Genomic DNA, 10,569 nt, shown 5'->3' on the forward strand with positions numbered 1-10,569 from the left:
ACAAACTCTTCAATGGGTCCTAAGGCCCAGTAAAGACTTTTAAATTTCACCGACGTATCCCCTTGAAAACTAAAACTTGTTTCATCACTTCACCACAGAACTATTTTGTTCCCTATAACTCGCTATGAGGAATGGAAAAGGAAGGATAGTCACCTGGCCACCATCCTCTGCAATATCCCCATATCAATGTTCCAGCGGATAAATCATCATTTTTATCGCATCGCTCAGTATTTTTCAACAAGTTTCGCGTCACCAACCTATCCACACCCTCGATGCGTATGATATCGTCCCCTTTATCGCCATGTTCGTCCAGCCAGGCTTGAGTTTTACGACTTCTACGATTATTACTCACTTCCTTCGAATTTTCCATAGTTTTTTCTTCTTATCCGGAGAAAATCAGCATTAATTTTCAGTTAATGTCTTTTACAGAGTAAATTTGAAGAGAGAGGACGGCGCTAATCGGATATGGTGCCGCCGACACATGACAAAAATGGAGGGTACACGGGCCCTAATCCTGTGAGTTAACAAAGAAAGATGGGATAATTCAGATGGATGTAACGGCCGTAATTGACTGCAAGTCTACTAGAGAAAATTATTGAAAAAATTGAACCACGCAAAAATGGAAGTTCATTATTTGGGGATTCTTACCGTAATTTGTTCCATTTTTTAGATTTCAATCCAGTTTTTCAAAATACGTGAAAAAACTGATGAATTTATCGTTTTGAGGAAAAACAATTCAAAATTGTGGGATTAATTAAACTTTAGAGGTGGAAGTTCATTATTTGGGGATACTTACCGTAATTTGTTCCATTTTTTAGTTTTCAATCCAGTTTTTCAAAATACGTGAAAAAACTCATGAATTTATAGTTTTGAGGAAAAAAAATTCAAAATTGTGGGATTAATTAAACTTTAGAGGTCAATAACATTTCTTTTAAATTAAAAAATATAACACATTTTTTTAGATAAACTTTTGATGATCACGCGGATTCGGGACAATCACATATGTGCTCTGTGCGACATCCCGACAAATAGTGACGAATCTGTGTTAGGGAGAATTGTGTCGCAACCGGCGATGGTGGGCCTGACGAGGGGACAAAATGTGACAATGGGGACTGGAAAAACGGAATGGGTCCTGTTCTTTTTTTTTGTATGCAGTTGACAAAATCTCGAATTCAATAGCGATCCTTACGTGAAGGTATCTCCGGTGGTGAATTCGGGATCTCTCCATCTGTTGAATCTAGAGTGATCAAAGTTCGAAGGAAATAGAACTATAAAAAAAAACCTATATCATGGAATGATTTATGCACAGCTAGATTTATTCAGTGTGATCTCCAAACACTCATTCACAATATAAAAATGATTAATAAACAAATATAAAAATTCTTTATATCAAATATACTTTGGCAGTTGCTAAATGTCATTAAAATAATTCTATGTATAAAAATTAGTCCTCTCTTATAATATAACAAAATGGCATAAAATCTGATGGCACGAGTTTCTCGAATAACGAATTCCCTCGAGGCTCCTCCCCATTCGCCGGGGCCTCTTTTGTCCTCCCCCCCCCCCCCCCCAAATCTCCACAATCCCCTCTTACAATTCATTCTTCATCACTACAATTTTATCTGCTGCAATAATATTAGAATTTTCCGTATCACTAATGTAGCCAGACTCGCCGGTATAATGTGTGGGATAAACTAATAATGGCGCTGTCGAAAACGCAATTAAATTCCGCTTCGGGAAGTATCCTTTCCAGTTGGCTCGTGGGTGTTTGTCAAAGAGAATGGGGAGATATTCATCCACTGGGATGAGAGAATTTAGTGGCTTAGCGTTGAGTAGTTTTTGCGCTCCTGTGTGGGATAAGATATAGCCTAAGGTCCAATAACTGTAGCCAGCGTGAACGAGATATTTGGAACCTTTGACGTAAGGCTCATCCTCTTCCTGCATCCGTTTACGGCCTAAATATCTGTTATGGAAATAAAAAGGAAACCTTTGTTAATCAGATGATTATCCGATTTCTAGAACTATTCCGACCCCGGTAGGAGATGAGGAATGGGCCAAGATTGGCTAAGCGTTGGCCATGATCAGGCCATCGTCAGCCTACGCTGAGCCACCCCTCATCTCTTACCGGGAGCAATTTCTGAAATGTTTCGGATAATTCTCAAATTTTCGATGACAATATCAACAGTGAAAATTGATGGTCTTGAGGCGGGTTGAATGGCAAAATTTCCTGTGGCCAAAATCTATGAAAAAATCCGCAGAAAAGGACAATTCGCGCCGCCGGTGAGTGGCCGACTCACTAAATTACAATTCACACTGAAATTTCCAATCAATTTTTTATTCAATTTTTCATTTTCTTTCACAAAATAACGACTGTTTTGTCTCTAGATCGATCATCATATGAGGGAAATGAGTATCGTTTTCCTTCAATTACCGAGGGGTTACTCACTCCATAATTGAGTGACACCATGATTTTGAAATGAAGTCGATTTCGGGTGATTTCAGCGGTGATTTCGAAAAAAATGATTTCGGTGATTTCGAGCGTCACGGAAAGTGATTTAATGATTTCGAATGATTTCATTAATTCGAAATAAGTGATTTCACAAAAATAAAGTTAATAAATAATAGAGGTGGGACAAAACGGGTTGTGTCAAATTATGAAAATCAAAACTGGCAATATTAACTGACAAATAATAACGAATTCGTTTGACTCTACTCCGCCCATCTTGAGCTGACGATCAAAAGCGGCCCATTTTACCATTTTACTATGGCAATTAGTACGGCATTTTATTATGATCGTTGGCAGATGTGTGAATTCCAAAATCACGAATTACTCGCACGGTTCATATTACCCCAGTGTGCCACTGATTTCGGTGATTTCATTGACTTCAGGCGATGTCACGTGATTTCGGAGATGATTTCGAAAATTATTTCGAAAACAACCTAATTTCCGAAATTCTGAAAAAAACAAATAATTTCTAACAGAGGAATCATTTTTTCCCATGTTAGATGAAATTGGACGTTATGATCGTTTGACCCTTAGCATCTGTGTACATGTTTTCCCGTATGATGCCGTTCGACCCCTATAATTATTCGACCTATAAGCGTCAGACCCTCAAGGGTCATTTTGCCATTATCCCTATTTGATGCTATAACCCTCGTGTCCCTTGTGAGTATTTGGCCGTTTGGATAACTGCACTCGTTTTCCCTCACGGAGAGTAATATTCGGTAAAAATTACGGAATTCACAATTCACTCACCGATTACGGAATCAATTCAGAAAATTTAAGTGCCGGTATCGTAATTTTTCACAGGAGATTCAGATAAAAATTACGGAACGCTCCGGAAAAATTCCGTGACAGTTCCGTAAAATTTCCTACAACCACATTTCGCTCTGAAATTACGGAAAAGATACGTAATTTTTACTGAATATTTCTCTCCGTGCTGCTAGACCGTGATTGTTATGAGAGTTTGACCCTCGAGATTTATTGACTGGTCTTTCCGGTTTGACTCTTATCAATTCTCGGCTTCGGAAGTTTACCCAATTATCGGTCGAGACTTGCTATTTGACGAATGGTCATTTGATGTGCAAGCAATATTTGGCCGGGAGTGCTTCTAGGCCGAGGTTTGTTGGTTGATTCAACAGCAACCAACAAACAATTCTGGCCGGGCCCGGGCAATTCAGGCCCGGGACGGCCGGCATTAAATGGCCAGAGCGTGTTGAGGGTTGATAGATTGTATCGACCCCGGCCGATGGGACAAGCTGGTGGGGCAATACATCGTATCGACGTCATACGTGAGGTGTTAACCCCGGCTCCCTTTCTCTAGTCTAGTCTAGTAAAACCCAACTTTCAGCATGTTTTGTCCCTTGCAAAATATTTTTTCCCGAGATTTGAAAAAATTGAAAAAAATAAATAAATCCCATCCTCCAAAAATCTCGCAGTCTTTCAAAATGACCATCCGACGTCCTCCCAACCCTTCCAGAACTCGGATTCTCTAAAATCAGTTTTAGTACGTGTTGCACTCATAAGCTGTGCTACACGTTTAGTTGTACTTTTCGGCAAATTTTTTCCTCTGTTCGGAGATTTTGGGTTTCGGAGATTTTGACACTCACACTTAGGGAGATAATCTGTCGCAGAGTGTTAAATATTTCCCCACCGAAATTTGTAGACGTATTCACGTTAAGAAAAGGTGCATCTCGGGGAAAAACTTTTTCGTTTTTCCAGAAGATAGTACTTTTCCGGGCTGTTGCGATGGGGTTTTTTACTTGTGTGGTGTTGGTGTCCGAGCCGAAGGCGACGACTGGCCAACCACACGAGTAAAAAACCCTGTCGCAACAGTCCGAGACAAAATTAGTTTGTAGTGATTTTCAACTTTTCAAGTTTGGGAAGTATGCAATGCCATTTCCACCAAACACACACTGTTTAAAAATTTTGTCTGAATTTTCCGGTACAGTCATTGGAAATTTTTATCAAATTTAATTACCACTGAAATTTCAAGGAATTTCGTCATTAAAAATTCAGAATTTCGTGGAAAAATCAAAGAGAACTGTAAATTTCAGTTCCATTGTTCCCTGAAAATGAATAGAAAACCAGAAAATTGCGGTATATATATTCTTGAATTTTCAGGCTAGTAACACTGAATGCAATTTAGGGGGGGAAAAATCATGAAACTTTAGATTTTACTAAAAATTCAATGTAATTTGACACTGAATATTCATATTAGATTAGAAATTCAAATAAATTAAGGAATTCTCGTCCTTACGGTGCTTAAAATTCTTGAATTTTTCTGAATTTTCAGTAAAACCTGAAATTTTATGATTTTTCTCCCTAAATCGCATTCAGTATTACTGTCCTGAAAATTAGTAGTCAACTACCCATGAAATTTCATTTTTTTTCTAACAGTACAGCCGTATCAAGGATGCAACCACCTGAAATTTTTCTCGTGCATTACGCAAAATCAATTATTTCAGGATTCAATATTTTAGTACCAACTTATTGAGCGAAACTACCAACAAAAGATGATATTAATGAGACAAACATTCATCATTACTTCCAAATAGATCTCGTATTTACGCGTTCAGAAATTGAGGTTTAGCGCTCAGAGCCTCATTTTTCCCCGGTACATACCAAGAGAACTTTAAAGTAAATGGTTTGATACGATGATAATACAGATCAGACACTGGAAGTAAGTAGTTAATAGTAGTTAATTGTCTCTTACACTAAATCCCATTCCAGGTGTAAATTCTTCAATTCACCCATAACAACGTTGATTTTATTTCGAAAATAAGGTTCAAAACGAACATCATCTTCTAGCACCATAGCTTGTTTATAATTGTCATCGATCATCCTTTTCCAGATGATGTAGTGACTAAGGAAGCATCCAATTTCTCCCATTTTCATAGGTCTGTAAATCCAAAAGAAAGAAAACAAATTATTATTTCTTTTCTGCGTTCCCCTCTTTTCCAGAGCAACTTTTAAAAGTGTTTTATAATGCAGGTATTAGGATGATGAAGTTAGGTTTTTGCACACAGTATAGAGAAGTCTTCAAAAAAAGGTAACCCGTCAGCACTTGCGCTATATGAGTTTCTCTTACAAAAATTTTCAGGGTATAGAGAACATAGTAAAAAAAATGAGATTGTGGACTGAAACTATTTAATTGCGTGAAGCAACTATCCCTCTTTCCTCTGGGATCAATAAAAACCATCTAGCTGGTTTCAATGAATTATAAAAAAATATTTTATTCAGCTCGGACAAGGAGCGTGTGAGAGTTTCTCGGGCGTGAGTAAAGTCGGTCGTGTGGCTCGCTTGCATCGAGCGATTCCGTGAGGCGTTCGGTGATACTCGGCAACTAAACCAGCCCAAGGATAGCTCGGACCTCTCTGTCTAACTAGTGTGCGCGCAATAGATAACGGAGTTATTACTGATCAGAGAGTTTGCATTACAAAATACGGTGAGAATTATGTTGCCTCATTGAATCTGATCATCTGAGTGGATTTTTCTATGTCCTGAATAAAGTCATTCATATTTTTAATCGAGTTACCAGTATTTATTTTAATTTAATAGGGGAGGGTAGGGCAAAACGGACAGCGGAGCAAAACGGACCACTGACAGAAAATTGATAATTTTTGTTTTTGCCTCCATTCGGACAAAACTTCAAAGTCATTAGTGGTTTGAGGTGATTAGCAAATCTGACCAAATTGCGGTTCAACGACACTTCTTGTCTATAAAACCCCGTCGACGGTTACGATCCAAGAAACTCATTTTTAATACCACACATTCAGTGTTCCTGATTTGAAGGAAAGAAAAAAAAACAAAAATTACCAATTTTCTGTCAGTGCACGGAGAAAAAAAATACCGTGCCGTCTGGTAAAGTGGGTTTAATTGTCTAGCACCAGAAAAATTCCGGTGCTGCATAGTAAAAATTCCGGTATCGCACAATAAAAGCTTGATCCCTGACTGTTTTCTATTACATGATAAATTACATTCAATAGTTAAAATGAGTAAACATTGTCATTCAGCATATCATCCTATTAATTTTATTTTAACCTCTCCTCCATATCCTCTCTCCCATATTAAAAGCGGAATGGACGGCAAACGTATGTGGAATGTTTGACAGGCCAATGTATCTCTACATCATTATACACCTCATGAAGCGAAAATAAAGGGCACCTATTTTATTTCTTAACCGTTTTATCACAACACTAATTAATATTTCACTGAATTGATATTATGAAAAACATTAACCTGGGGTTTCAGCCTACCTTACCCTAATCAGAAAAAATGGCAGATGTCCGAATAGAAAGCGATCAGAGCGATACTAACAAACGCGCAAACCTATGGAGACATAGGGCTGTCCACAAAATGAAAGGAGACTTCATTCCGAAGAAACACTCTCGGCCTAAAAGTAAACATGGAAATTTTTAATACCGTGGTCTCGGAAGACAGTATCGTTGCATCTCGTCACGACTTCGAGAGAATTCAACTCATCTTGGTCTCAACTTTTTCCTATTTTTAGGTGTGCGAGATAGAGACTAAAACTGAAACCGAAACCAACCATTAAAAAGTGGAAAAAATTGAGACCAAAACAATATACATAAATTCTTCTGAAATCGTAATGACATAGGACACTATCTTCCAAGACGGGGAAGATACGAAAAAAATTGAATTTTTTTAGACCGACAAGATTTCTCCAGAGTGACGTCTTGTCTAGTTCTAATCGAGAAAGTATATACCAAAATGATACGACGTCTTGGAGTTCTAATCGAGAAAGTATATACCAAAATAATACTATCAACGACTGTAAATTTTGATAACTGTAATTCTTTCATTCAACAAATATGTTCAGTTAAAAGATGAAGTCAATCACATAGATACATCCGGAGATATTATTTTCAACGTATTTCATTGAGCAAATTCCTTGCATGATAAATGGCTCTTTCATGTACATTTTTCAATTACAAAAAATAGACGGAGTTAAGACTTTACACTGATAGGGTCCAAAGTATCCCGACTCCGTTATCCTCATGGGCGCACCGAAAAAATTATTTTTGACCAAGGGATGGACGATGTTTTTTATTACAGCGTTCGTGGGCGGCGATTTACGTACGAAGTGTAACGAAAATATAGTTCGAGTCCTAGTGACTTTAGTAATCCCAGTTACCTTTTGTGATAAGGATCAGCATACTGCGGCATCATCTTGATCCCCCAATCCGTCAGAACTGTCTCGTTCAATTTCCTGCAAGGGAAACAAACCATGTGAAATTGTGGAGCTATGTAAGCGGATGAAAAAAGTATTAAAATTAGGGGGTGAGGAGTCAGCCGCACTCTTAAGGGGTAACGGAACCGACCACAAAAAGACGTTTACCAAAAACAAGTTTTCTTGGATTCTATGCAATGAGAATCAATGAAACTTTTTCCCCGTATTGAAAGTAGCGGAACGCATCGCTCTCTTCTCATACTTTTCTTATTTATGCAAAAAAAAATTGCAAATTATTTAACGGAAAGGACCAGGGCAAGGCCGACGCCATTTTATTAGTAGGAATCTGCCAAGTCATGGTAGAAAAATCGATTTTTTGTAGATTTTTCTTAGCCGATGGCTATTTTCATAAGAGAGCGATCGAGTGAGGTCCAAGACAGAGATTTTGAGTACAAAAACGTACTTTTGTTGCGTAATTTTCGTAAAAACTTGTTTATGATGATTGGGTGGTATGCAGGAGGTAACATGTCCTTTACAGGGCACCAATTGTAAGAGGGAAGTACTTTTACGAATCAGAAGATGATGTAGAATGTTTCCATACCATTATTATTTATTTATATCCATTTATTTATATTTGATGGACTTTTGTACTTTTCACGTACAAAATCAAAAAACCACGGGAGCCTGCAATACCGATAGGGGGGACCCCTAAACCTCTACGTGCGACGGGTTCCGTTGCCCCTTAAGCTACTAAGGAGGGATATCAACGTGCTGCAAAGACCCGGGCAATAAAATCTGTGAGGATGAATTGAGAGATTTAGCATAAAAATCCATTGCATAATTGATTGTTTGCATTACTACGCTCTGCGCTCCTTTGCCCGGTTCCACAAAAATATTACTTTCTTCCGCACTCAAACAAGCGTGCTTCCTGCTCTCTCTCATCCCCCTTCCAAAACAAAACCCTCGCCCGTCATTCTGCCCCTCTCGTAGTCAACCCTCCTTTAGGGCACTGTCACGCGCAACTATACCAACTATACCACATGCGATTTTCAGCTCATTTCGAAATTGCAGTGCGTCAAGGAAGGATAGGAAGATCGGAATAAAGTAAGTGTCTATGTGATATATTATTTCTGCATTGTGTATCATTCCAATTCTTTTAATTGACCGAAATAAGAACGAGTCATTCACTTCACTTCATTATGCGGAGAGAAATGTTCAGTTAAAATTACGGAACTCAGAGTTCGCTCAACGATTACGGAATCGACTCAGAAAATTTAAGTGACGGTATCGTAATTTTTTACGGGAGATTCAGGTAAAAATTACGGAACGCTCTGGAAAAATTCCGTGACAGTTCCGTGAAATTTCCTACAACCACATTTCCCTCCGGAATTACGGAAAAGATACGTAATTTTTATTGAATATTTCTTTCCGTGCAAGAATGAATTGAACGGTTGCTTCTTGTAATATATTGCATGGACTGAATTGTTATTCGCAATATAACCGATCAATAAACTTACGGCGACGACGTCATCCAAAAATCAAATTCAAAATACCTTGCATTTCAATACTGTAATAATGTGATGCCGTTTTAAGAATAGTAGATTGTGCACCAAGGGAGGAAAACAGGACATTCCAACCAGGATGTAGATTATTACCCGAGGCGAAGCCAAGTGCTGTAAACACGCGGGTTGGAATGTCTTGTTGTGCTTCCTAGGTGCACATACTATTTTTCGTCATAACTGCACGGTATAGTTCGATTTTTCGTCGTAAATGCAGAGAGGAACGTGGGTTATGTCATCCCGAGGATCGTCAAAAATAACAGAAATCCGAGGAGATATGACGAAAATTTTCGTGCAGATATAACGAAAAATGGTTTGATTATGCTTGTATGTTCATATTAGCTCGCGATTCCTCCGAAACACGTATGGTGCGATTGGACTCTTCCTTTATTCAAGCAATGTTCTCTCATTCTAACTGGGAAAGGAAATGATTCAAAAAATAATTCGTGATTTTAAAATTGACATGCCTGCCAACGATAATAATAAAATGCCGTACTCATTGCCATCCGATTTCCCTGAGAATCCTATATTTACTTACTCTCAAACAAATGTCGTGCTTATTTCAGATACTTCAGACCAAGAATCAATAATTCGCAAATCCTCAATATGTTGGTTGTTCAATAAAGATAATTCAAAACTCAGTATTAATCGACTTCAGCGCGTTAGAGACGAAGAAATAACGAGAAGTACTAGTCATCGACGTAAAAAACCTTTGCAAAGCGAGAAAAAGTATTTTATGAAAGAATTCGAGGAAATCTTTATCGGTGATTGGTGTTTATTTCAGGAGGGAAAATATTCTACTTGTTTATTAGAGTATGTGCTGAATTTCGCTTATTTAGAGGGGAAAACTCTGCAAAGCATCAGGGAGTTTGCGAATGAATATACCCGTGTCGGTGGTAATAGCAAAAATATAAATGTTCTCAGTCATTGAGGTCATTGAGTCAGTTGAGGTCCCATTACCTTTGGACCGACGTGATGCTTCACATTTCTGAGTTCAAAAATTCTACTCGTCGGGTTGTCGAAGTTGAATAATCACCCCGAGTCGAATAATTGGACCTGACAAATTCTACTTAGGTCTCTCCGTTCAGAACTGGATAGGTCTTGGGAAGCCTCTTCCCAAGTGCTTCCGAGACCTTTCTACCTCTGGTTATGTCCCACTTCAGCACTTGTTAGGTGTAAGCAGGACTTGCATTCAGACTTTCCAAATCCTTGCCGGTCCCCGTAATTCTATGGGCCTATATTAAATCTGCGTTCATATCCCTATTTACTCATGCGTTATTGAAATAAAAAATGCAATTATTGTTTTTTTTTTAATC

General features: G+C 38.2%; 1 protein-coding gene across 1 annotated transcript in view; it reads right to left on the reverse strand.

Moving 5' to 3' along the window:
* Window positions 1–1,583: 1,583 nt before the first annotated feature.
* The window catches only part of LOC107048543 (glycosyltransferase 25 family member), a 25,184-nt gene continuing 16,198 nt past the window's right edge, over window positions 1,584–10,569 (reverse strand). The window contains exons 5-7 of the mRNA XM_015271756.1: window positions 7,659–7,733; window positions 5,217–5,402; window positions 1,584–1,963 (exon numbers count right to left, since the gene is read on the reverse strand). Coding sequence (XP_015127242.1) covers window positions 1,591–1,963; window positions 5,217–5,402; window positions 7,659–7,733 — 634 coding nt within the window. The 3' untranslated portion in view covers window positions 1,584–1,590. The remainder of the gene's footprint in view (window positions 1,964–5,216; window positions 5,403–7,658; window positions 7,734–10,569) is intronic.

Source organism: Diachasma alloeum, unplaced genomic scaffold (genome assembly GCF_001412515.2).
Source record: "Diachasma alloeum isolate Michigan unplaced genomic scaffold, Dall2.0 Dall_scaffold_00194, whole genome shotgun sequence".
NCBI classification, from domain to species: Eukaryota; Metazoa; Arthropoda; class Insecta; order Hymenoptera; family Braconidae; genus Diachasma; species Diachasma alloeum.